Below are 26,265 nucleotides of genomic sequence, written 5' to 3'. Positions count from 1 at the left end.
TTTTTGTAGCACAGTCTTGCTATTTTTGCAAGGATGGAAGAGGCTTCTTCTACCGCTGATACTGATCGACCACTGGATGTCGCCTGTGCTCGTTTAAAGCTGACACACGAAGCCTTACAGACTTTAAGGAGTATGCTGCTTTCTGGTTCCAACAAAACCTACGGAAAGTTCCCCCACATCGTTGACCTCAACGCGTATAATGTTGAAAGTCGTCGAGCCTGGAAGCGACAGTTTATTACTGTCGTCACTCGTTACGGACTAACAAAGAAACGGAGATGCATCGCGTTCCGAGCAATGTTTTAGCCATGTGAATTTCTGGCGTTAACAGTGAAAGCGTAAATCCCGCAGAAAATTCCGAGATCCCAAATTTTTACGGGCTTTCCTGAACGCACCAGATAGGGCGGGATTTTTTTTTATTTTTTTTTTTTCAGCCATGACGTCCCAAGTTTTCCAGCGGCCCTGTCACTCCGACATCATGGCGTAGTGATGTGGACGGACGGGGGGTTAGTACTGGTGGGCACTGCGAAGTTCAGAAACCAAATCCTGTGGAATTTTTTTTTTTTTTTTTAAAAAAACAATAAATAGGGCAAACAAACAAACGGAATTACAGAAATTTCTTCGAGCTGAGTTTCGGTAAGTGAATTCGTTGGTGTTTAGGTCTGTGATTTGTTTTGTTTTTACTTTAACATCCTGTTTAGTCGGAACAAACTGCTGCTGTGGCTCGCGCAGCTGAACGTGCACGTTTTCTCAACGTAGAAACGTTTAACTGTCGCTTTTCATTTTTTCATTTTTAATTTGTTTTAGTTGTGTTAACGGCACCCGACGTGTCTCAGGGCTCGAGAGAGAGAAACCGTTTTTTTGGGGGGGGGGATCCTAACTTCAAGTAAACTAAGGGTAGTGTTAGTTAAATTGTCCTTTTTATGTTACTTTTTGGACACGAACACGGTAAGAAAAAGTTACGTGCAAGTGTTCTTAACGTGTATTGTAACGCCCGTAATGTAGTTCATGTTTTAACATGACCACAAAACAAAAACATCAACATATATATAAATGTTTCTGACATGGAAAACGTTACTTTGGCGTTGTGGTACATTTCTGTCCCCGAGGCCACATCTTTTTGCATTTAAATCTCATCTGTTTCTATGTTACCTTCAGGTGGTGCTGACTAGAGGGATTTAGCTTTGATAAAGGTGGTGTTATCTAAGGTGAACTGATCCACACTGTAAAGTTTACAATCTGGATTTTTTTTTTTTTTGTATTGTTTTTTATTGTTTTATAGCCATGCAACTTGATCAATTGTTGTATTACCCTCAAGTCGACCTCTAAAACGGTTTGGTCTTCTTCTTCACATGCTTTTCAAAACAACAGATTTGTCTGTAAACCAGATACTAGATGCTCTTAACATATTGGCCCTGCTACAGCTTGTTTGGGGCTTTTATTAATTAACCCTGCTTCTGCACTTCAGGAGACTCATCTATGGCATTTGTTGTCTATTTGTGATTCATTATCTGTCAATTGTTCATCGCATTTTAGGGAAACTCCCAGGGCTTTCATATCAGCTTCTTCCTGTCTGTACAGCAGCAACAAATGCAAGGGATTTTATTAGGGAAGAATACCAAAGAAAGAGGGAAGAAATTACTGATGTTAAGAGATGTTGGGAGACCCCACAGCACCATGTTATCACCATACTTAAGGAATTATACGACATAAATGCGATTTAACAAATTTAGTGATATGGTGAGTATTGGGAACATTTCATACAAGTTATGTCTCTAAAGGAAGGAGACATGCCAACAAACAAGGTCATAAAAATATGTTATAAATGTGGGATGGACCTGACAAATGAATTGTTTAATTTAAATGTGTTTCTAACCAGCCGTCCACCCCACCCCCAGGTAGTCTTGTACATATTGTAAAACAACTGTATGTGGACCTTTACCTGTAACATAACCACCCCTCTCTACCACATGTGCACTATTCAATGTTGCATTTCATTGCATTAATTGTCGTAGATGAATAACTTCTTAGTCAAGTTAAAGTACAAGCTGTGCAGTTGAATGTAATGTGTGTGCTGCTGTCCAATATAAATGAATTGTTGCCACAATCATGTTCATACAGGAGGTTGAAATATTTTATAACTTTAAAGCTCTTTATTTAAAAAAATATATTTTTTTCCTAGTTTTTTTTTTTTACATTGCATCATTCATTGCATGGATCTCTTTCAGGTATTTTGTTTTTTATTCCCAGCCCATCTTAAGATACAGAAAAGGGTCCGTCTGCTTCTCGTATAGGCCCTGCCGTTTGGTGGTATAAAATTAGTAATGATCTGTTCTGCCTGCTCACCCAGGTTGTAAATAGCAGCAGGTTATTCCAGAGTAGCGTCCTGCTGGCGGCGTCTTGTGTGTGGTAAAACAATATATGGTTAGATCCCAAATATACCACACTGATGCCTAAAAAAACAGCAATTGTGAATCAGTTTGATACAAAATAACAGGTTAGTTCATTGTTTTGTGACACTTCAGCACTTTCTGAGGTTTTCAGCACTAAAAAGACTTTTCCCTGTTTGAGGTAAAAGAAAAAAGGATGAGGTATTCAAGCCAGAGTTTAGCTTTTCTCGTGGAAACATTGTGTGTAGGTGACGGATGAGTCAAGGTCGGCATGAGTCAAAACATAGAAAGTGGCATTATATGGAGAGACTTTGATTTATCATGTTGTGACCATGGAAAACGTCACCATACCTGGTTAAAAACAGAAGAAGTAAAGCAAACCTCTGTATGATTTGTGCCTGGTTCAGAAATTCCTCTCTCTTCAAGTCTTTTTACCTCCATAGCAACTCATCTCAACACAGGCTGTTAAAGTTGGTTGTAATGGCTGTAAACCGTCTCTCCCCTCAGAAACAAGTGACCCTGAGGCCTCTATTATGTTTTCTGTTTCCTGTGCATACGCAGAAGGATAGTTCACTGGTCATCTGGGACTGAAGAATTACTCGATCCTCTCTTCTTCTTTTTGTTGTTGTACCAGGAACACTTGAGCTCTCCGTAGAGTGTCCAGTGAGAATGGATTATGATGGCTCGCTTTGCCTAAAGGGACCAGAGCTGAAGGTTTTGAAAAGCAATTATAGTGGTCCACTCTCCCCCTCGTATTCATTATTCTCTGCATGTCTCTATGAATTATATGGTTGTTTTCACCACCGAGGGCAAGACTGCATTTTGAATGTTTTTTTTTTCTCTTCTGGTTTAGTTTTAAGGCTATTTTAGTCTGAAAAGAGTACGAAGGCAGGTGTTGCTGTAAGTGCCATGTGTACTGCAGCAGTGCAATTAAGTTTTTTTTTTTTCCTGTCTTTGTCTTCTTATGCTTCTCAGTCAAAATGCCCCACTATGATGAACAATAGACCTCTTTGTGTGTCCTATAGTTGGAGTTAGCGGCGCTTATAGAATGGCAGACAGTGACATTTTGTTTTTGAGAGCGATGGTAGCTCGTTGGGATTTTTTTAGACGTCTCCTTTAATAGCAAACTTGCACAGATGGGATGCATACATTGCGGTTTATGCAGGTACACATCTGTATCTCCTTGATTCCCTTTTAATCCATCACAAGTACACGCACGCACACAAATTTAACTTAGAAAATTAATGTTAACTATTTTTAATAGTTGATTAATTATTTCGGGTTTTTTTTCTAACAACTGTCAAATATTTAACAGTGCCAGCTTATTAGATTTGTTCCTACTATTTGTCATATATTATATTCAACTAATTATTTTTGTGGTTTGCCCTCTTTATCAAAACAAGAAATATGAAGGTATCACCTCGGGCTCTATGAAAATATAATTTATTTATTTAAATTTTTATGCTTTCTAACAATTTTTGAACAAATGAAGAAAATGATCAGTTGCAGACTTTCTGGCCTGAAACAAATGTTTTTGTTTTGTCTTCTTGCTAGACAATTCTGTTGTGTTTACATATGACTAACGCATTATGGAGGCTTCCCAGGACTTGAGGACAGCGTGAACTTCTCTGTAATTACGCTTTCGTTGCGCTGGTCTCTGTGTCCATCCAGGATGCAGCCGTGGAAATGCCGAGACAGGGTCTTTACTCTTGTTTTGCATTGGCTGACACATGGACAGCAGGTTTGAAAATGGCATGTCTGGTCTTGGCCTGGTGGGTTTAAAGTATGTTTGCTGAAAGCTACGAGTTACCCTTGCATGTATTTGCTTTTCTGCTGGAAGACAAAAACTGACAGGTACTGAAAGGAGATGCCCATCAGGCCCTCATTCCAGTTGGAGTCATCACGATCCAAACTTTTGGCTGCTGTTAAATGCTGGATTCGTGATTTTCTGTTGCTTGAGTGTAGTAGGTGGTTTTAGTATGCTGGCCCCTTCCTTAGTCATTTGTTTCTGCCAGTTCATGCATGCACCCCAGCGTGGATAGATTCTCCGAGACATCACCATAATGAATGTCTTCACTTAATTTGCTGTTGATCCATTTTAAGATAAGTTATATCTTAGTTTCAGCTTCTAATTTGTGACTATTTGCTTCTGGCTTTGTATTATTTAATAGTGAATGACAGTATTAGCCCAGTTAGAGTCAGTAATTAAATGAGAGCGGTTATTTAAATAGTCAGTAAATATTTTATGATATTTTTAAATTCCACCATAAAATACACCTGTTTAAATGTCATGATCTCTTGACATAATCTGACGAAATCTGTCCCAAACCTTTGTAGAAAAGCATTGTAAAATGCTAGCAGAACATTAGCGGTTGTTTGGACGTAAGCAGCTACTGTAAGCAGCCTGAGTAGACATTTTTTTTTTTACCTACATTCAGAATTTACTTTTGGAAACCACTTAGCCGTTTACTATGGACCAATAGCATGCCTGGTCCTCTCATCTCCTCTCAGCTTGCTGCGTGTTGTGTTGAATTATATATTTTAGTGCATGCTTGCTTATTTTACACATTATGGAAAATGTGACCACAGAAATGCTGAAATAACAGTGCTAGGTCTGTGGGTGGTTTCCATAAACTTTGAAAACGGTGCTGCATCCCAGTGTTGGCCACTCCCAGGATTTGAGGCAGCTGATTAAAGGAAGAGGTGTCTGTGCGTGTTTGTGTGCAGATGACTGGCTTCTGTATGCATGTTTAAGCGTGTATGACTATACGGCACAGTCTTTTGATTAAACGTTCATGCATAAAGGGAGTGCTGTGCTGTTTGGGCAGATGTCCAAGACTGGGACACTAAAATGTATCTTCACTCAGCTCCAAACAAAGTGTCCAGTGTCCGTTGGGCAGGACATTCAGTGCGCCAATATTTTAGGTAAATGTCCTGATTGATATTCTGAAAGACATTATTCATTTGTCTCACTCTGGCAAAGTCTACTTTCGATCTCTCCAGTATTTAGCTGAAGACAGTAGAACAGCTCAACAGTGAACATGTCCGTTTATTTCATTCATGTTTTAAACCCGGGTTATCATGGAACCTTTCAGATGGAGCGCTCAGCTTAACCAATTTATACAGCTAACCCCATCACACAAACATTTTACCAGCCAGAGTCTTCTTTTAGAGTCGAGAGGATGTACTGTTGTTATAGCCTAATTCCCGGGCGGAACGATTTTTTTTTTTGTAATTACGTGCTTAATGCCGATGTTACTGCACTTCTTCGACCGGAAAACTGAACACCACTGTAGCCGCTGCACTGGATGTGTTTCCTTTCAAACACTGTTGATATTCACATCTCAAACTCATAAACCAGCAGACTTGTCTCCTCAGACTAAACTAAGATTATCAGAGCGTCACACTCAACAAACCTTTTTTTGAAGTCTATAAATAAAACCTGTGTATTATCTGTTTTGTTATGCCTTTTAAGAAAATGGGGCAAATTATAGCTTTTCAGTTTTCAAAAAGATTAAACTACAATCAGCTAATTGGTTTTGAAGACTGACCTTTCTACATGGTTTCATTGCTTCTTAAAGGTTTACAGGTGAATGAAGATGATGTCTGATGCCAGCGATATGTTGGCTGCTGCCCTGGAGCAGATGGACGGGATTATAGCAGGTAAAGTTGTCTGATAGCATTAAGCGTCAGTAGTACAACATTTTATCTTGACTTTTAGCATTTAAAACAATCTTCTTGCAATTCCTTTATTATTCTTTTTTTTTTTTTACAGTTTTGTCAAAGCATAAGAGGTTGAGGTTGAGTCAACATTGATAAGACTTTATCTGGTGTGTTCTTATGGTTTTGTTGCAGAGCTGACATTTTAGATGTATATCATGTGATCTTCAGCGCCCATGTTTTTCAGAGCGGTTATAGCATTTATTCTGTGCTCAGTTAGGCTGTATTGTTAGATTTGTATAAATACCATCTTGTGTTCTGTATTAATAGACAATTAACATAAATCTTCCATAATGTGTTGCAAAAGATTTTAGAAACTCTGGATGTGGCTCCAGAGGATCAGATGTCAAACCAGTGCTTTGAATAATTGTCTCCAGATGACATGACTGGATTTATTTACGATAATCCATTTTATGATAGCAGACTGAAATTCACCAACAACAATACTATTGGGAATGCATTACAATTAGTTTTATTACTTGTCTGTCACAGTGAATTATTACTTTGTGCTTTAATCCTCGTCCAAACATGAGCCACAAAGTGTTTCATTGTCTGTTGTTGTCAAAATAATTACAGCTTGATATATGAGATTGTACATCTGTGTCTATCTTTGAATTCCATTGTCTTTTTCCTCTCCTATCGCGATCGTTTGCATCAGGCTCCAAGGCTCTGGACTACTCGAATGGTTTGTTTGACTGCCAGTCGCCTACGTCACCTTTCATGGGTAGTTTGCGGGCTCTTCACCTTTTGGAAGACCTGAGGAGCGTCCTGGAGTTGATGGACACAGAAGAAAGGGAGAGTCTGCGCTGCCAGATCCCTGATTCCACAGCTGATAGTCTGGTTGAGTGGCTCCATGGTCACCTGGTGAGAGACTTTACACGTCGGAAAGACATATATGCTGCATTAAAATCTGTTATAAGGTTTAGTTATGAAACTGGCTCAGGTATGGAGGTTTCTTAACACAGGATCATCAAATACTCCCGCTGAGCGCTTTTCATCTGATTAGTGTAGCCTCAGGGCACATCATTTTTACTGGTACTGTCACATAACTGGTTTATATTTAAACAAAGCATGTAAAATATTGGTCTCGTGTTGCTTTTTAACCGCATAAAGGCTTAATTTTGTCTGGGATGGCTGGATGGAAAGTTGTGCAAACAAGCCATAGTGCGTCTGGTTTGCCTTTGATTGATGTTGTTCTGTGTGCTACATTAAAACGGTGAATGCAGAACAGCTCTAGCAAACAAGTGCAGAACCGACTCGTTTGCTGAGCGCAAGCATGATTGTTTTGTTCTGCCAAGTTCCCTTGGAATGCAAGATGAGTTGCTGGTGTTGCCAACGTCACAGCCAATGTGCAGCAAGAAACACGCAGACTTTTTTGAGGAATCGAGAGTGGTGGCTGGGAGAGAGATGGGCTGCAGGCCAGACAGAGTTTTTGTGTAATGCTGTAACTCACTCTTGTGTACAGCAGTCTGAATCTGAGCCGCCTTTTCACCCATTTAAGGTTTTGTTTGTCGAGGGTAAAGCAGTGTAGCCACTCATGCTTCAATGTGAAGAATTTCATCTGAGATCATCATTAGACTAGCACAACAATTTAACTTACTGTTACCATTCTGCATTTGAAAAGGTCTAATAGAGTTCCTGTAATGACTCCATATTTTCTTCTGTGCCTGCAGTCCAACGGGCACATCTCTCTGGGTGGAGGTGACCACTACCAGGAGAGGCTCTCCCGACTAGAGAGTGATAAGGAGTCTCTGGTGCTTCAGGTACCCGTCTGGCAATACTTCCATCAAGACTCAAATCTCAAATTCATATCTATGCTAGATAGACATAAAAAAAATTTTTTGGTTGTTGTTTTTTTTAAAAGAAGGATATAACACTTTGCTTCTATGTAGGTGAGTGTGCTGACTGATCAGGTGGAGGCTCAGGGAGAGAAGATCCGGGATCTGGACTTGTGTTTGGATGAGCACAGGGAGAAACTCAACGCCACTGAGGAGATGCTGCAACAGGTGTGTGTGCTTTTCATGTATAATAAGTCTCGAGTCAAACTGTTTGCACACAAGAGCCACTACACGCGGTGCACATGTGTGGGGGTGCTACTAACTTTGAACTGCAAGATCTGAGTTCATGTCCTCTTGTTAGTAAACATCCACTGTGTTCGATAAATGCAAATGTACCAGTGTGCTCATGTGTCAGTTAACATGTGTGGTGTGTACCAGGGGCATCAAGGCTTCTCCTTGTACCAGTCAGTTATTGAGATCCTGCTGACTGCTTTCCATGTCTACATCTTTACACCAACAATGCTCATACTATCAATGTTGTCCTCTCTGCCAATACTCACTATGTAGCAGCCACAACGTTCTTTTTAGACAATCTTCATTTGTTGTTTTAGGAGCTTCTGTGCAGAAGTGCACTGGAGACCCAGAAGCTTGAACTGAAGTCTGAAGTGTCCAACCTGAAGCTCAAGCTGAACTCCATGGAGAAGGAGAGATTAGACTTTGATGACAGATTTAGAGACAGTGAGGTATGCGAGCTAATTCTCAGGACATGAAATCTCTTTGTTTCTGCCTGTGTCCTTTCAATTTTGCCACACACACACACACACACACACACACACACACACACACACACACACACACACACACACACATACACACACACACACCAAACAAACACACTCATTCATGTTGTCTAACACCTGTGTGTGTGTGTGAGTGTCTTTTTTTTTTTATTGTCAGTCTCAAAGCAGTTAAACTAGAAGAATAAAAAAGTCTGAAGAATTTCTAGCACCTTAAGAAAGAGTCAACATTCAGTAAAAACTAGCCATGAGAAACGTGCCTGCAGCGTTTGAAATGTTTATAAATGAAAACTTTCATGAAATTTTGTCACCCCCGGTCAAAGACTTTAAGAAGATTAAAATGTCAGTCATTTGTTTACTGGAGATGGGGAGATATCTGCTCTCAGATGAACCGTGCAGAAAGCTTGGAAAGCGTTCAAACACGTCATGTTATTGTTGCACCAGCGCGGTCGTCTCTTCCACCCGACTGGAACAAAAAGCTGCTGTCCATGTTCCGCCTCACAGCACATAAATCACCTCTTCTCTACAAGCAGCTTCCTCTCAGTTTATCCCTGCTGCCGCTTTACGCACTTACTCTCTAAGGAATTCCCTCCAAACATATCTGCTGTTGCTTTATTATAGTTTGTTTTTACTATACTACACCAATTTTAGCTGCGTTAAATCACATTTGTAAGATATAAACTGAGAGCCGCCATGATGATATTTATACTGAAAAATCAACAGCCATTTGAAAAGCATTGTTGTCCCAGTTACCAGTATTTTAGGCCCTTACTATTTTACAGCCATCCTCTGACGTGCCCTCTCTCTTCTCTCAGGATTTGATTCTTGAAATTAATGAACTGCGGTACAGATTGACAGACCTGGAGAATGAAAAAGTACAGTACGAAAAGAAACTTAAATCCACAAAGGTGAGTTGACACAGGACTCTTTCCTGGCTCATTATGTATCTTCAGGAGATTATACCTCCAGATAAACAAACTCTTTTTCGACAGAACCCTTCATGTTGTTGAAATTTTGAGAACGATTTGGACAAATTTACGACTGAACCAGTTCTCCAAATCAAATCAAATCAAATCTATTCACTTCTTTCATGGTGTCGAGAAAAACATTCATGTCACCCCTCTGTCCCTATTAGATTAATGTAGCTCTTATACACAGCTGCTGTCTTTCAGTAGTGACCAGGTCAAAAAACATCATGCCAAGTCTGCTCTATTAACAGACCTCAATAAGATTGATTTGTTTTTATGAAAGATTTATTCTGATTCAGAGATTCTGGTGGCTGTTTTCAGGCTCTGAATTGAGTTACTTAGAATTGTTTTGGCCCCCGTTAATCTCTAAGATACCTTGATCAGGGGACAATGGTGTTGGATTTTCTGTGTTTTATCTTGAAATGAAATGAAAGGAGGAACATCCCCTTTACAGTTTTAACCCACAGAGTTTAAAACAGCACTTTAATTTGTCTTCTTTTAACATTGTCTTATTAATGTTCTTTATACTTTAAATATCTTTGTTTGAATCTTGGATATTCCACCTTCTTGACCGCCTATCTTCACATCTTCTATCATCTTTAATGTCTTTTTTTCCTGGGTTGTCTCTCTACTGCTAGTCGCTAATGGCCAAGCTTTCTAGCCTGAAAATCAAAATGGGCCAGATGCAGTATGAGAAACAGAGGAAAGAGCACAAACTCCAGGCTATGAAGGTTGGCTTTTCTCAGGATGATTGTTGTGCTTGCTGTATGATTATGGTTTGTGACCTCTCCCTTTGGCTCCTCTGCTGTTTTTTTTTTTTTTTTTTTAATGTTTTTAGGCAAAAAAATAATTAAATCTGGTGGGCAGTAGTTTTCTTTTTACCATTTTTAGCAAAATGATGTCATATTTTGCAAACAATGAAATCACTTAGTCTGCTGAACCATGTAATACGGTAAAATTGAAAAAGCCCAGTGCAATCAGAAATACAACTTCCTTGCATCTGCAAGGCACTAGTTTTAGCAAACACTCAATTTTTTTAAACCACAGGTATGCTTTAATTTTGGGTTTGTGTCAAGAGTTGGCAGAGTTCTGTTTCTCTGTATCTTTTTTTATCCCTCTTTACACTTGTCCCACTGATTTCCTTTTCTCTGACCCTTTCTATTAAAACCTTATACAGTTTTATGTGTCTGTCTCTGCTTCATTCCTGTTCTGGTTACTTAAACACTTATAATGGCTTGTGTATTTGTTATTACATCCTCAGCCCTCCCTGACATCACCGCTTCCCACTCACCTCACACACGTTACCCCTCCAGCAGGTGTGGCTTGCGTGCCTGTACGCCACGTCAGCGTCTGTGAACCTTTGTGTAGTGATTTGTTTGTAGTGTTGAGTTGGGGTGGGGGGGGGGGGGGGTGATGTCTCTGTGGAGGAAATGTTCTCACTGTTGTCCCCTGTTGGACAGGAGGACCTAGCCATTCTGAGGAGGCAGCTAGAGGGCAAAGACGGAGAAGTGAGGAGACTACAGGAGGAGACGGGCTTCAAAGCCGTGGCCTCGGGCAGCGCAGATCCCATGGAGAGAGGTGGGAAAGCCAGTCAAATCACAAGACACAGTGTAGATGAGCATGCATGATGTCTCTCCCTTATGTAATATGAATGAGTAGTAATATCTTAATCTTATCATTTGCACAGCATTAGGCTGAAGTTGTACAACCAGTTTTTGTTTCATAATGTTTTGTCCTGTTTAGTCTCTCATCCAGATGAAACTCTTAGAAAGAGGCTGAAAGAAAAACGTAAGGGGGGTTTTTATTCTTGTGTTTATTACTTCACTTAATGATTGCACCCACCTCAACCCCTGTTTGCATGAACGAGCATGAGCCATCTGAACTCTGCTTGTCCATTATAACCCATTAGAGTGAGCGTACCTGACCACAGAGCACTACTTCTTAGTTAAACCGTTCAACTTTTATTTTTCCAGTGTTTTTTTGAATGAGCAATTCCAAGGTCCTCCATTGTCACTGTGTTTTTAATGTCCAGCCTAAAACAGCAACAAGAACTGTTTGCTTTGTGTTTTCGGCAGGAATGAGGAATGAACCGTGTTGTTTGTCATAACCATTCAAGCTGCTCACTCATCCTACTGACTCATGTCCTCCAACAATAATCCCCTCCCGTACCCCTCAGCACCTCTCCTCAAAGTCCTCTAAACCTTCCCCTGCTCACACCAACAGCCAGTGTGTGCCCTGCTAACCTGTACTGATGTTGTCCTGTTCAGTGTTGTCTGACAGTATCTTTGTTGTGAGAACTGTCTTCATATCTGTGCCTTTTCCCCTTCAGTTCTATATGTATTCATTTATACAGAACAGTTTCATTTTTCACACACAGCCGACACTCCCTCAACATGACTCTGCTCAAAAAGCAGTCCAAATTAGTCCAATTTTTTATTTTTCGAAATATCTGATTAATGTTACAGTGGCAAGGAAGAAAGTATGTGCGAACACAATGTGCTTCAGGTAATAACACGAAACAATTGTCGTTCATGTCTTTGTTTATAAATTAAAGTCCTGTGGCAGCTGTAACAAGCATTTCCGGTAGTTGTGGATCAGATCTTCATGAAGTTTAGGAGGTTTTTGTCGACCAACCTTCCTCACAGAAATGCTTCAGCTCAGCCATGTTCTCAGGACATCTGGTGTGAACGGCTCTCTTGAGGTCATTCCACATTATCTCTTTTGGGTTAATGTCTGGGCTCTCGCTGGGCTACTACAAAAGGAGGATTTTCTTTGTTTGAAGTCGTTCTGGAGCAGGTTTACTTTGATGTTTAGGGTCATTGTCTTGCGGCATCACACAGCTTGTACTGAGCCTCTGCTGGCAGACAACCACCCTGACATTATCCTTTAAGATACCTTGATAAACTAGGGAATTCATTTTTTTAGCAGCCTTTTTACAGCATATCAAGGACAGCATTTTCTTCCCAAACAATTCAACCTCACTTTCCTCAGCTGATAAAACATTTTTCCAGTCACTTTCTGTAGTGTAAAGATGTTCTTTGGCAAACCTTAGAAACACATTCCTTTACGCCTGTAGCTGTTACTCTGGGGTTCATTGAGCATTCTTTGTTGTGCTTTTTGAGTGATCTTAGCTGGGCGCCCACTTCTCTGTAGCCACAGTACTCAATCATCTTCATTTAAAGACACATTTTCTGCTGACTTGTCAATATCTAAACTCTCTCAGATTACTTTGTAAACTGTTCCAGCTTTATGCAAATCAACAACTTCTAATCAGAAAACCTCTAAGATTGCTTTTTTGTAAGGTACAGTTCACATTAGCAGGTGCTTCTTGTTGAAATTAATCTCAAAATGTTTGAGTGTTGTTTATAATATTTATAAGTAAAAGTTGCTTTAGCCCCAACCTACAATCGTGTTTGATTGATCGGACTCCAGGTTTGTTGATGTTATTAGCCCAGGGGTTCAAAATAACTTTTTTGATGATGTTTAGTCAATATAGACCAGAACAACACAATGATTTGTGTGTTAATTGTTAAAATATCATGTGTTACTTTATGTTTTCTTGCCACTGTATATGTTGCAGACACGTTCTACCAAGTTTAAAAAAAACTTTGAACAGTGTGTGTGTTAAAGAGAATACATTGAAGTAGCTTTGTTTTGGGTTACTTATCAATAGAGAAAATGCTTTAATAACAGAGGAGGATGGTTGACTGCACAGAGAGCTTTGTGTCAATGTGTATTCTGAAAAATGAAAATGTTCTCCAAAAGTCAAATGTGTGAAACTCCTGCTCACACAAGGATGTTGTGTATCCATTTGAAGGCTCCCCAAAAAATAGACATTGTGGCCGTGATGTCAGTCTAATGACAGTCAATAATGTTGAGGCTTGTATGGTCTAAATGTATTAAATCCTCTACGTGCACCCTTTTAGTTCAGGCTTATTATCTCAACCCACGTTTTTCCCTCCTTAAAGTTCACACTCTGAAGTGAACTCTACAGTTCTTCATCTGAAATCCTTGTCATTTCTCACTAGATGTGGAAGTGCAGAGAATGAAAAAGGCAGTTGAGTCGCTGATGGCAGCGAATGATGAAAAGGTACATTCGACAAGCCGAGACTCACTTTGCATTCCACCAAGTGATTCAGCTCTCCTCCTGAATTTGCCTTTTTTTTTTGCATTTTCATTATCTTTTTCTTTGCAGGATCGTAAGATTGAGGAGCTAAAGCAGTCGCTTCTGCGGTACAAGAAAGTTCAAGACATGGTGATGTCGGTGCAAGGAAAGAAAGGTTAGACTGAGTACTGAACCACATTAATGTCTAAGATAAAGAAGCACTGAAGTAGGTACACTGCAAAAGCATGTTTTAATCAATTTACACGATAGTTTAAAGTCGTTTTTTTTTAAAGCATATCATGAGTTTTGTAATGATGTCCTGTTTTCCAGGCAGCCACTGGCTTGATTTCAGAACAATATAAAAATGCCATGTTGGACAGCAGGCACTGCTTTAAAAACTGCCCTTATTGATGTGTTAAACAATGCTCCTATATTTTAAACATAGTTTAGCTGCTAAATTCACAGCCATTTAAAAAAATGTGCTCATTGGTTTGGGTTTTTGTCTGCGTGTCTATTTGTATAATTTTCTATTTTCTTATACACTATAAAATTCTCGCTTTCTGTTACAAAATTTCTGTCCGGAGACAGTAGTTGGGCTTCTTTGTCTTAAATTTCACCTGCCAAATGATATAGTCTGACATCTAATTCATTGTCCCCTTCAGAGAAAACAAAAGATACTGAGCATGTCGAGAGTCCTGGCGATGGATCGATTGCATTCTTGTATGTTAACCACATGTCTGTGGAGTCCGAAAAGCAAGAAGTTACAGATGTCGAACAACTGAAAAGAAGGAGCCCAGATGAGGTTTGTACAGCAAATGCTTACAGTTGTAAGTTTGTTTTACACGATATGTCTTGGAAAAAATACCCAGTGTTTCAAACAATAAAGCAAGTGAAATGTACAGTAAATAATATCACTAGAAATTATAGTGTTTCAAAGGGGATGAATATGAGATAACATTGTTAAGAAAGTGTCTACTGGAAACAAACGCTTGTGTTATTTTCATGATGTCTCGGTAATGTGTAGTTGAAAAAAGCGAATCCTCTTATGCTGTGGGCTTTTTTTTTTTAATCCTCAAGCAACTTCACATCCCATTAAACACTCACAAAAACCTCACATCTGTATCACACTTTTGAAATGCCTGTTGAAGGGCCCGACAGCCAATTAATTGCGTAACATCTTCTGTCAGTTCTCAAAGCCCGTGTGCAGACTGAGACTTTTCTTAAGGCCCGAGTGGAGCTTTCATTTTCTATCTGTCTTCTTTCCTCATTGTGATCCATGTTTAGCTGGAGAGTCTTAATGGACTGTGTGAAGAACCTTCGCCGACACCCAGCCCCTTTGATCCAGAGCGAGTATCAGAGTCGGCACAAACAGATGTAGAAAGGTGAAATATGTGGAACATTTATCTGTCATTCATTGCTTTACTCCAAATTTTGTGTGCAGAGTTCGACTAATGTCGTTTTTTTTTTTTTTTTTAAAACAAAGATACAGAAAAGTTGTAACGTTTTTGTGTCTACTCATTTATATGACTGAATATGAGTAAAAAAAAAAAAAAAAAAAATGCCGGTTTTGTAACCGATGTGTATGATTTTAGGTTTTGTCAACTGAGCTTGTGACACTGGTGAGCACATTTGTCTGGGGCAAGTAATAGATACATGTGGTCTTGTGACACGTGTTTGACTTTAACATGTCTTTGTCCTCTGTCTCTGACATAGTTTCCTGTCACACTCCAGTGCAAAATGAATACAATGGTGTCTCTTTTTTTTTTTTTTTGTCAATCATGGTATTGTGCTCTTAAGTAACAAAAAAATCCGGCCAGAGGTTTGCTCAACACCTATACAAGATGGACAGTAATTACTGCTCACCATTATTGTATTAGAGTCTGACCAGACTTTAACAAAATCCAACTCGGCATAATATCATAAATACTAGAAAACGTCTCGGTTTTGAAGATTACAGGATTTTGTTGTGGTTCTAATTTAATAGAATAAACTGAGGTTTGAATATTTTCCCCCAACCGTTCACATATATAAGCACTCGCTCCACACCGCTGTACTCTGTAAGTAGGCTGGAACATGTTTTTGTCCTTTTGCTGCAGTCTTTAGTGTGAGGAAGTGTCCCAGTAACCTTTAAGTTACACATTGAAAGAATGTGTGTAACAGTGGTTCATCATATCCTGTAGATTCACACTGTTGATTCTCAGGACCATGTGAGACAAGCATGCATATCTCAACTACACTCCCATAAGTGAAATGTGTGTTGTTATGGTTTGTCATTTCAGCCGCCAAGATACCCCTAAGACTGTGAGCCAGGACCACGAGGACGGCAGCAATATTGAGAAGGTAAAAGGAAAAATGTATATATATAATATATAATATATATTTATAAATTGAAAAAACTGTCCCCTTTTTTTTTTTTTTATTTGCCAAAAGAAAAATAGTAATTTGTTACAAATACAGGTCTGCTTTTAGTTCACCAAAACCTCTTCTTTTACAATAGCATGTTTTACTTCACCAGAAACTCCAGCGCCGTATGTGTAGATATAGACGCTACATTTGAGTAATGTTTTTTTTTTTCTCTCCAGAGTACAAGTGAAGAGATCAGTAAGATGAGTGAGAAGCCACCCGTGAGTCCGTCTGCCACTTTGCCTACCACCACAGATGATGAGAGCTTTGGCTCAAGAAAGGCCCGTTCATCTTTTGGAAAGGGCTTCTTCAAGATACGTGGGGGCAAGAAGACGACCAGTACCCCTAACCTCGGTAAGAGCAAACAACGTGATATGGCAGCATGTATTTGATATTATCATGTGTGGCATTAAGCCAACTGTGGAGTTGATTGGCTATAAACTAGAGGGTGAGATTTTTGTGGAGGTTTTTCCTCCACCAAAGACAAGTTTATATTTTCCTTAGCCACACCCATGGGGTGCACTATATGGACCAAGACCGTAATTTGCAGCCCACACAAGCTGTGGTCCCCATTTAATTATGGAAGTCTGTTTCTGTGCCGCTGTATGCCCTTCGTCCTGTGTGTGTGTGTGTGTGTGTGTGTGTGTGTGTGTTGTACACATGTACGTCTGTGTTCCGCCTCTCCAATCACGTTATTATTTCAATCATAATTTCTGCCCTCTTGTTTTGTTCTTTCCCTGTTGGACCCTGTCGTGTGTTGTGTGCTTTGTAACACATGAAGACCGCAGCAGGAGTGCGAGTGCGCCTATGCTAGGTACAGTATAGACTGCAAGTCATCGTAGGATTTTTGTTTCCATCGAAGCCTTCCACGAACACAAGCTTGTGTTGAAACCCAGATTATTAGATAAAAGGATTTATTCAGATCTTGAAGGCCTCCCGCTAAAATCTAAAACAAAACGACTAATGAATGATTATTTTTTTATTCCCATCCAATCAAATCCAACATCAGCATGTCTAATGCGTGAATACTAGAGAGCGTATTGCTTTTACTGCACACCATCACCTCTCAGTCTGTCTTGGAGCCGTGATCTGTTTGTGTCAGCGTTTTCTGGGTCTCTGCACTGGCTCTGTGCAGCAGCTTTCCAGCGATCAGAGCAAATCTTACACACTGATGCTGATGATGTTGTCTGGGTATTTGTTTGTACAGCTGAAACCGAGCAACAAGGCACTGACCATTTGGATCTGGCCGGGCTGCCACAGAGGTCATCCAACAGTGACAGCACACAAACACTCCCTACAACCCCAGAAAGCAGGAAAAAGTCCAAAGGAATAAAGAAGCTCTTTGGAAAGTGAGTAGAAAATTACATGATAATCTTTTAACTCTTGATTTCAAGATTAGAAAAATATCTCTCATGTAAAGTAATAATGAAAGTGGATTTTTACTGTTAGGCTGTTTTGATATTTAGACTTGAATTCCTTGTTTTTTTTTTTAGGCTAAAAAGGAGCCAGTCTACCACATTTAATCTGGATGACAACCTACCAGAGGGTGAGTTCAAGCGGGGAGGCGTGCGTGCCACAGCAGGACCGAGACTGGGTTGGTCTCGTGACCTCCACCAAGCCAACAAGTGAGTCTGTGCATTCAGCATGAATAATGAAAGCTAGAATGTGGTTTCCTGTTTTGAATCACTGTTGTAGCCTGAAGTTTAAAGACAATGAAGAGATTTGACAAAGCAGTTTTTGTTGGAAGAACAAAGTACTGTACTGTATTTCACAATTATTCTTACATCCATGTATTACCTGTTTTGCCCTCCGACGAGGGTGTGTGTGGATACTTCTGACTTTTCTTTTCCCTTTTGTTCATAGTGATGTGGATGCTCCCTTCGCACGTTGGTCAAAGGATCAGGTCTGTGGCTGGCTGCAGGAGCAGGGTCTCGGCCTTTATGTGAACATGGCTCGTGTGTGGATCTCGTCCGGACAGACTCTGCTACAGGCCTCACAACAGGACCTGGAGAGGGTGAGAGGGAGCAGAAGAATTTAATAAGTTTACTACCACAGGCAGACACCCGAAACATTGCCGTGCTGAACTTACTCAGTCGTACCTGAGCGACGTTCTTTGTCATCCTCACTTGTCTTCTTGTGGATGTGCAGGAGTTGGGCATCAAACAACCGCTGCACAGAAAGAAGCTACAGCTGGCTCTGCAGGCCCTCGGCTCAGAGGAGGAGGACAATAAGGGAAAGCTGGACTACAACTGGGTGACAAGTGAGTACGACGACATGAGTCAAGTTATCGGAGCTCTACTGTCGTTTTTATGTTTGTTTACGTTTTTATTCATTTACATTCAGTTATAATTTGATTCATACTTCAGTGTTAAGTTATTTTTTATTCCTCTTTCCAATTCTTCTCAGGATGGCTGGATGACATCGGCCTGCCTCAGTATAAAACCCAGTTTGATGAGGGGAGGGTGGACGGCCGCACGCTACACTACATGACAGTGGTGAGTGTTGGCAGAGACGTGAACTCCCTTCACAGCGCCTGCAGATAAGTAGGCACGACGACTCCAGTGCCATCTCAAGTTAGGATTATTGCACAGAGACTCTGATGAGCTCCACTGGAGGCGGCCTGGTCTCGGCCGCTGTGATATTTGAGACAACGCTGATGCCTCTGACCCTGTTTAAATTAGGATTTCTTTACAGTTGTACCAAAGACTAATTTTTCCTGCAACTAACTAATGCTAAGCCTCAACTGAATTTTTACATTTGCTTAAATTTGATAGTTTGTCATTGATTGATGCTTTGACTGCTTTGTCCCTTAGGATGACCTGCTTTCTCTGAAGGTGGGAAGTGTCCTGCATCACCTCAGTATCAAGAGAGCTATTCAGGTTCTCCGACTCAACAACTATGAACCCAATTGTTTGCGTCGAAGGCCATCAGACGAGGTGCGTTCACTTGACAGAAAGATGATTTGACAGGGCTAAGCAGTCTGTTCTCCTCTTTGATATATTAACTTTACAATGCACTGCAGTGTGTAAACATAATCCCAGTCTCTAATTTGTGATTTATTCATCTTTTTTCTGCACATTGCGTCCACAGAACAATATATCACCTGCAGAGATATCCCAGTGGACCAACCACAGGGTGATGGAGTGGCTGCGGTCTGTGGACCTCGCCGAATATGCTCCCAACCTGAGAGGCAGCGGCGTGCATGGAGGTCTAATGGTGAGAGTGTGAGGTGTCAAGTTTCCCTGGGACGCATTTATTCTACTGAAATGTGTCCACTCCTAATACGTCTGCCACCTGCTCAGGTTCTCGAGCCACGGTTCAACGTGGAGACCATGGCTTTGCTGTTGAACATCCCCCCGAACAAGACTCTCCTGCGCCGCCACCTTGCCACACACTTCAATCTGCTCATTGGCTCAGAGGCCCAGCAGCTCAAACAGGAGTGTCTTGAAAACCCAGACTACACTTTACTTACTGCCACCACTAAGGTCAAGGTAATGCATTATTTCCTGAGGATAGACGGTCTATTCTCTCAATACTCTTAAGTATTTCTCCAAAATGGGGATACATAAATGTAGCTGTATAAAACTAATACACTGCATCCTTTTATCTTCTCTCTTCTTGTTTTGGTTTTTTTTCCAGCCAAAGAAACTGTCATTTGGTAACTTTGGCAGTCTGAGGAAGAAAAAGCATGATGAGAATGAGGAGTATGTGTGTCCGATGGATGTGGAGATGCCAAAGGGACGAAGCTTCCAGAAAGGATTTGAGCTCCAAATCTATGAAGATGACCTTGACCGGCTAGAACAGGTGAGCTTGTTCTTCAAAGAGCCTTTTGGATGATTTGTTACATAAAACATGGATAATTATTGCTAAATGCAGTTACAATATGTGATATCCACTTTTGTTACTTGACCACGCGCATGATATGTATTGTTCTGAGTCTTGACTTTTTTTTCAGATATGTATTCAGTGGATATCTGGTCTGTTCCTGTATATTCTGTTGTGAGTCTCACTTTATTGAGTTGTGCGTCTGTTGTTCCCAGATGGAGGACTCTGAGGGAACTGTGAGACAGATTGGAGCTTTCTCTGAAGGAATTCAAAATCTGACGGTAAGAATCCAAAGGTTGAGAAAAGCACATTGATTATTGCTTCTCTTTGTTGTGGAATTAATGTTTTCCTCTATCGTGCCTTTTACCAGAGCATGCTGAAAGATGATGAATTCTTCAATGAGATCTCAAATTCACCAAACCCCAGCGTAACAGATGAGGACTCCAATGCATGAGACTGTCAAGCATCAGACCTGGTCCTGCTGTGAATGAAACTCTGTGCCAACCCTCTCCACTTGCACACAGACTTGTCTCAACACACCCCAAGAATGCGCCCTCATTTCTTTTTAGTGTTCCATTCGAGGAAGAGCCAAAAGTATTACAGTTTCTGTCTGTTTTAAACAACAGTGTTGTGGAAGCCCAGAGTCCAGTAGCCACTATTTCTCCTGATCTTTGTCTCCAGTACTGTCGTCTGATGTCAGAGGGAACATTAGGACAACACCACTGCTCGCCTGCCAGCTGGTTTCTGGAGTTATTTTGTACTCTGTTATTTACAGGCAACTTTGTGTTAATGACAGAATTGAAGTGTCAACCAGCAGAAAAATGACATCTAGAAAATGCCAATATAGATTTAATATATGTCTTTGAAATTGCTGACTGTAGAGATATTGGAAGAAAGAGATGGACTTCATTGAAATAATATGCTGAGAAAATGTTCCCATTTTTTTCAAAGTTAGAATAAGTAATAACTCCAAACAGCTGCTATGTTTTTGTACACAACTGAACTATGCTAATTAAATAATAATGGTCTTATATTTTATCCTATTCTGAAGATATTCAGTAGTACTCATGCATTTGCACATATACATACACAGTACAAAGCCTAATGCATATCATTGCATGGTATTGAGATCCAGTTCATTCTTATAAGAGCTTGTCATTTTTCTTATTTTTACCCTAAATTGATTTTTAAACGGAAACCGAAAAGTTCTTTTTGGGAAAATGTTATAGTTTATAAAAGACTCGTGAGATGAGATCATGTCAGGTAATGATGTTTCTTTTTCGACCACACCTGAAAAATTAGATTGTATTGTATTGTTTGTTTTTTCTACACTTATACAATTAGTAAGATCAATAAAGTAATTTAAATAAGTTGGTATTTTCCTCAAATGGACACAATCAGAACATACTGGGAGCAGAGGGAACCCCCGAGATAGTTGCTCGTTTATTTCACTTCGGAAAAGAAGATCAAACTACGTGTCCTAAAAACGTGGCTGTTATAAGAGTTGAGCAGGGTGTGTAATTTTGAAATCATGAACTCGGATCAAGGCAATGAATCGAAGGCAATATGTCAATTGCGTTCGTCTGTATTTATATTTTAGCTCAACTTTGATCACGATGACTGATTGTTTGGAAAAAGCTGCAGGACAGGAGCAGTACGTTAGGAGACTGAAGAGGACAGGATAATGAAGCATGGCATGACAAACCATCCAGAGGTATCTACACTATTCATTTGAAAGGAAACTATTTGATCTAACATAAGGGAGAGGAGACGGGCGGCTTTTATGGGAACCAGACCTGACTTTTTTTTCTTTTTTTTTTTGTGCAATGCAACTTCTGATGTATAAAAAAAAAAAAAATCCTCTGCCCTTTGGTTAAAAAGTGTAACAGAGGAGACACACAAACTCCTAGTGAGGTATAGCACCGAAGCGGAAATTTGAAAAAGGCTGGCACAGGATGTAGTTTGCACTCTGTACACAGTCTGTAAAGAACCTTGATGATTGAAGATTAAAATTTGAAACCCATGATTTTCGAACACATAAGATCAAGTTGAAAACTAAACAGTAGAAGCCAGCTGAGACATTTCGTCTTAACGTTTTATATTCAAATATATTAAAAGTTAATGTTGTAACATGTGACTTGCTTGAAGTTCAGTTAAAGTGGCAGCTCAGGTTTTTCTGTCATCTCTTTTTTGAATCAATTATTCTCTTGTTTCCTCTCTCTCAAAAATACATGCAGATCAGCAGGAGTGACCTTTAAAATATTCAGAGAATACAAGTGATTTATTCTTATTTTATTCTTTCTCTTTTGCATCTGTTCTCTGCCTTAATGTAAAAGTTTATTCTCGCCTGTTCATTTTTCTTTACGGTTTAGTCTCTCCTTCCTTCACTTACAGTCACTTTTCATCTTTGATCTTTTCATCCTTCCTGTTCCCTCACGTCTCTTCCTTTCTATCTCCTTGTCAGGTTTTCTTTTTTCCCCTCTTTATCACAACTCATTAAAAGACTGATTATGAGCCGGACATTATGAGTTAGGCAGGATAAACCCAGTGTGGGCCAAAAATGCCAGCCTTATTCCATGCAACTGAATGACACCTCTGTTTTACAGTTTTTCTCCACTATATTGATGAATTTTGAGGCACAGAAGGTTTCAAATTTGAGAAAAACACAAAAATGTATAATATCCTGCCAGTCTAGGTCACAGACAATTGTTGTTTATCCACAGATCTAGAGTTCACCTTTAATTTGCACAGGCTACCTTGCATGTAAGGGGGTAATGATAATGAAGTCCTAAGTTTTTTTTGCAATGATCCAGCAACAGACACATTTCAGTGAGACATGACTATTGTTTTACAAACCCTTGTTGGCTGTTAAAAAGTAAAAACAACCGTTTAAAACAATCAGAAAACATGAAGTAACATGCATTTAAAGTTGTGCTCACTGCTTTTGCAAAGTTGCATGCAAAACCATGGCAACAAACTGCATCCTGAAACAAAGCGCCCCCTGGTGGCTAAACGTGGGCACCAAAAGAGTTCTTTACATGTCAAGATTTGCCCGTCCAACCCCTGCAGGATATTAAGTGCTGGGTGGAGACTGGAACTTTAGCCAAAGATAAGAGTGAGTACTCTACTGTAGTCTGAGCTGAAGAAGTGGAGGTTTCAACCGGTATCATGGCTGCAAGGTGTGTATTTTTATATTTGGGCAGACAACAAACTGAAAATGGATTTCATTGTTGTAATTTAAAGACATTTTTTAATGTTAGTAGACTAAAGGTCAGAATAACTAGGCTGTTTTTTTCTCTTTTTAATGTGTTTATAGAAAATATGTAAATTGTGTAATATGCAGGTTGTGTGAATTTCTGCTCCTTGCCGTGTTTCTCAATGGACTGAATGCATCAAGGTACTGTGGCATTAAATTATCATTATGTTTCCTGCATTTGTGTCAGTATTTGTCAGATTGCTGTATTTCATCGGCCTGACTCTTCCCATAACAGACTAGTGATAAATCAGGAACTGACCAATATTTTCAATGAGCTGTGGAGGCTGGATGTGAATCGCATGCAGCCGGGGATAGACTACACCGTCTCTGTTCAGGTATGGCACATTTTCTTACTCAGACAACACTTATCTTCCTGACTTTTACAAAAGTTTATTCTGTGTTTGAATCGTCTAGGGTCGAGCAAACTTTGTAAGCCAAGGCAGCCATGTTGTGCAAGATCGCGCTTCACTGCCTCTTTTCTCCAACGTTGATGAAAACAAACTGAGGAACACAACAACTTTCTCCCGTAAGTGTATCTGAAACAGATGGAAAAGAGTTCCACACTTTTGAGCCTAAATATTAAGGTTGTTTTGCAGACTTCACTGTAATAAATGAGGTCTCTGTGCTTGCAGTCCTCACGAGACTCTTGGACAACTATGAGCGGTCCACAGGCGTGACAGAACAAATCACAACAGAGGAGCGGACAGAGATTAATCTCTTCCTGGATGCTGTCTTAGAGACAGAAGTCATGAAGGTATATGTAACAACTAGTTACTAACTGAATTTTACCAGTTCAGTTTGTAATTTCTATTGCTGGCACATGTTTGTTGTATGCCCGGATGTTTTAGGCTTCTCAGAGTAAGAAAATAAGGCATTGTCTCTTCCTGCTGTACTGCACTAAAAACATTACTTCATGATGTCAGAGGGAGAAAAACAACAACATCTGTGTGCAGCTGTGGAATGCTGCGCTGGCTTCAGCAAACTCCCCAAAGAGGAACAGTGGAAAAATGTGGACATGCAGTACTTGCTGTGTTTGGAATAAAAGCCTGTTTGTCAGATGGACCTGATTTGTGTAGTTGATAACAGTTTCAGCTCTTCTTTCCTACAGGACAGTTACACATTTTAGTGTTCGGTTCTCACCGCTAATCAAGCTTGATCAAATATATTGCAGGTTCTCCCACCAAGTGTTTAGTAACAAAATGTAACTCTGGAACATTTTTAAAATTCATCATGTTTTGATTTAATAATTTGTCTCATACACACATAGACTGACAATGGTGCAGGCATAATAAACAGAGACTAAATATACATAAAGTATGATTTAAAAAAGAAAGACGGGGTGGAGATATTTCTAAGGGGAATTGTGCAAATACTACATTTACAAATGAGTCGTGTTTTATTTACAGTGAGTTTGGTCTCAGTATATTGCTGCAGATTTATAAAGATGGACGGTTAATCCGGTCTGAAAACATAAGTGGAAAGTGCTGCTTTTAGTAAATATATTTCTTGGAAGATGGAAAACTCAGAGTTTTCACCTATCAACAAAGAACAATACAGTTAAAAATGTTCTTTTTTTAAAAAAAAAATTGTACTAGAACAATTTCCTGAGCTGTCTTTTCTCATCTGGTTGATTTGATCTGTTTTATACTGTGAGAGAGGACACAGAGTCAGGTTTGAATTTATGAATGTCATGAATGTGATTTCTCCACAGCGGGCTCATAAGTACCTGGTGAGCAAAGGAAAGTCCAACATTAACCTGAGGCTGTTTAAGAATCAGCTCAACTTAATCTGGTTCCAATTCTACCACAGGCAGAGAAACACAGGGTGAGATGTCAAAATATTACCGTGTCTACTTGTGAAATTTATCATTAAATCAGTGTGTGCACAGAAAGCAGTCTGGGGATTACCACAACTGTGTTAGACATTATATAACTGTTTTGAGGTAATATTTTCTTTTTCTGTGTGATATTTCTGAACTAAAACATCCAAAGCTTGGACTCGTGTGGATTTGAACATGTCTTTGTTGGAGAGACAAAATCTGGAACAGAAATCATCGGTTTTCACAACTGGATCCAGTTCTACCTGCAAGAAAAAAACCATCACTTGGACTACAAAGGTTACAAGGCCAGACAGAATGACTTAGTAAGTATAATAGTTAATCAAACAAAAGAGATGCATTTGTTCCTGTGACAACACAACCCTTTTTTTTTTATTGTTTTATTGTACTGAATTAACGCCCACATGTTTCTGTCTGCAGCCTGATCAAGACGACCATGTTCTGAATCTCCAGTTCAGCTGGCATGGTCTGGTCAAGCCTGTTGGCAGTGCTTTCATCGGGACCAGCCCCGAGTTTGAGATGGCCCTCTTCACCATCGTCTTCCTCATGAACACAGACAGAAGCACCACGGTGCTGGTCAACATCGACCAGTGTCAGATGGAGCTGGTGGTCATCAGACATGGACGCTCCCTGGGGACAGCGTACCCTAAACTGATCAGCAGCAACAACAGACATGTCAGGCAGCACTCACACTGATGTGGAGGCTCGGATTTGTCACTCTATTCACCTCTGATATGAAGTGATTCACAAATTTATTTTAAAATATGTAGTTTCATTGTTAAGGTAACACTGAATATTTACATAAAAGATTTACGTCAAATATTTGGTGTTTTCTTTGCAAATTTTTTTTTTTGGCATAATATGACTTTTTATAACCTTCAATATACAATGAAAACACTTTCTTATGGTGATGTAATGTGTTGAGTTGTGAGGATGTGGAAGAAATACTCAACTCTTCCCAAAGGTAAAAGTGACATTAACACATTGATGAAATATCTAATTACTTTATGTTATACTACATGATCAATTATAAAAATATAAATGAAAATTGTTGATGTCTGAACCTGGACAAATTAAACTGAGACTGGGAAAATATTTGAAATTTGTGCCATGTATTTATTTCTATGTTGCAGTTAGTTAATCTGTCCCTTTATTGATTATTAGTAATATACAATAAATACGATATGAT

The 26,265-nt window shown here is 39.7% G+C and overlaps 2 protein-coding genes across 12 annotated transcripts; both read left to right on the top strand.

Moving 5' to 3' along the window:
- Positions 1–480: 480 nt before the first annotated feature.
- ppfibp1b (PPFIA binding protein 1b) lies at positions 481–21,353 on the top strand. 10 transcript variants are annotated; one of them, XM_069162353.1, is made up of 29 exons: positions 481–633; positions 4,059–4,128; positions 5,969–6,050; positions 6,766–6,971; positions 7,781–7,870; positions 8,000–8,113; positions 8,497–8,628; positions 9,498–9,590; positions 10,289–10,381; positions 11,111–11,228; positions 11,394–11,438; positions 13,679–13,740; positions 13,846–13,930; positions 14,418–14,557; positions 15,040–15,137; positions 16,035–16,095; positions 16,338–16,512; positions 16,940–16,972; positions 17,366–17,507; positions 17,652–17,783; positions 18,022–18,172; positions 18,307–18,418; positions 18,565–18,653; positions 18,972–19,094; positions 19,249–19,374; positions 19,461–19,649; positions 19,798–19,962; positions 20,199–20,264; positions 20,354–21,353. In XM_069162353.1, exons 3-29 carry the CDS (start codon positions 5,981–5,983, stop codon positions 20,435–20,437), a joined length of 2,994 nt encoding a protein of 997 aa, XP_069018454.1. In that variant the 5' UTR covers positions 481–633; positions 4,059–4,128; positions 5,969–5,980; the 3' UTR covers positions 20,438–21,353. The 10 variants fall into 10 exon arrangements, with proteins under 10 accessions (XP_069018454.1, XP_069018453.1, XP_069018459.1 ...); XM_069162352.1 differs by lacking the exon at positions 4,059–4,128; XM_069162354.1 differs by lacking the exons at positions 481–633; positions 4,059–4,128 and adding an exon at positions 928–945.
- A 1,708-nt stretch (positions 21,354–23,061) lies between these two features.
- On the top strand, positions 23,062–26,171 carry endouc (endonuclease, polyU-specific C). Of its 2 annotated transcripts, none has more exons than XM_069162364.1 (8): positions 23,062–23,162; positions 23,327–23,380; positions 23,475–23,574; positions 23,654–23,765; positions 23,872–23,993; positions 24,951–25,063; positions 25,231–25,381; positions 25,497–26,171. In XM_069162364.1, the coding sequence occupies exons 1-8, from the start codon at positions 23,152–23,154 to the stop codon at positions 25,770–25,772; spliced, it is 939 nt and encodes a 312-aa protein (XP_069018465.1). In that variant the 5' UTR covers positions 23,062–23,151; the 3' UTR covers positions 25,773–26,171. The 2 variants fall into 2 exon arrangements, with proteins under 2 accessions (XP_069018465.1, XP_069018464.1); XM_069162363.1 differs by having other exon boundaries at positions 23,137–23,162; positions 23,300–23,380.
- Positions 26,172–26,265: the final 94 nt, after the last annotated feature.

This window comes from Embiotoca jacksoni, unplaced genomic scaffold (genome assembly GCF_022577435.1).
Source record: "Embiotoca jacksoni isolate LCO1_2020_lvr unplaced genomic scaffold, fEmbJac1.0.p SCAF_3, whole genome shotgun sequence".
NCBI classification, from domain to species: Eukaryota; Metazoa; Chordata; class Actinopteri; family Embiotocidae; genus Embiotoca; species Embiotoca jacksoni.
The sequence above is the reverse complement of the archived record's forward strand: the minus strand, read 5'-3'. Positions and strand labels throughout refer to the sequence as shown.